The following is an 865-nucleotide window of genomic DNA, read 5'->3' on the forward strand; positions in this document are numbered from 1 at the left end:
GACGTGAATTATTCATATTGAATAATTCCCCTGTAAATAAATCAAGGGAAAACGATTGTGATTTGGCAATACTGTCTGTAGAGCAGTTTTTCGCCGCAAAATATCCTCAATACAAACAATATTTAGTTAACATATGAAGATATATTTCACTTTTATGCTTTCATTGCTTTTGTATCATGCTCATTTGAATAATCTGTGTATCAAATACATAATTATAGACCTCACTGATAAGGAAAATTTTATTTCCATTCGATTTTGCACTCATTCGCTTATTTGAATCCCGTTCCTGTCTTTGTGTGAAGGACTTGCAGTGGAGTTGTGGTTCGCTGTCCGTGCTCCTGGCGTGGTTCGACCTGATCTTCATGCTGGGCACGATCCCCACCTTCGGCGTCTTCGTCTTCATGATCAACGACTTCCTGCGGTTCATGCTCAAGCTGTTTGTGATCGTGTTCCTGCAGGTGATCGCCTTCTCCTTCGCCTTCCACATGCTCCTGCGCGGGAGGGCCTCCTTCAGGAACCTGCCTTGCGCGATTATGAAGATCGTGACGATGATGCTTGGTGACCTGGGCTACGACGACCTGTTCAACAACACGGAGAGCCCCCTGCCGTACCCGGCCGGTGAGCAACATCGTCCTCGTCTACTTCCTCTTCCTCATGGTCATCGGTATGATCAACATCCTGACGAACTTCCCGCAGGAGGTTCTGGACAAGGCCAAGAAGCAGACGGAGCTCATGAAGCTGTCGAGGCCGCTCAACGCCGTCTTGGAGATGGACTCCAAGTTTCCTCTGCTGCGGAGGAGGTACACCGTCGGCTGGGTGGTGGACGGCCTGCCGAAGGAGGACGAGGTGGACAGCAAACAGGGGA

At 49.0% G+C, this 865-nt stretch overlaps 1 protein-coding gene across 1 annotated transcript; it reads left to right on the forward strand.

Annotated features, from left to right (window-relative positions):
- Nucleotides 1-30: 30 nt before the first annotated feature.
- LOC119594220 lies at nt 31-863 on the forward strand (the record flags this gene model as incomplete). The annotated part of the gene is made up of 1 exon (XM_037943289.1): nt 31-863. A coding segment is annotated over exon 1 (501 nt), but the record flags the coding sequence as incomplete, so codon positions are not given.
- Nucleotides 864-865: the final 2 nt, after the last annotated feature.

Source organism: Penaeus monodon, chromosome 33 (assembly GCF_015228065.2).
Source record: "Penaeus monodon isolate SGIC_2016 chromosome 33, NSTDA_Pmon_1, whole genome shotgun sequence".
NCBI lineage: Eukaryota > Metazoa > Arthropoda > Malacostraca > Decapoda > Penaeidae > Penaeus > Penaeus monodon.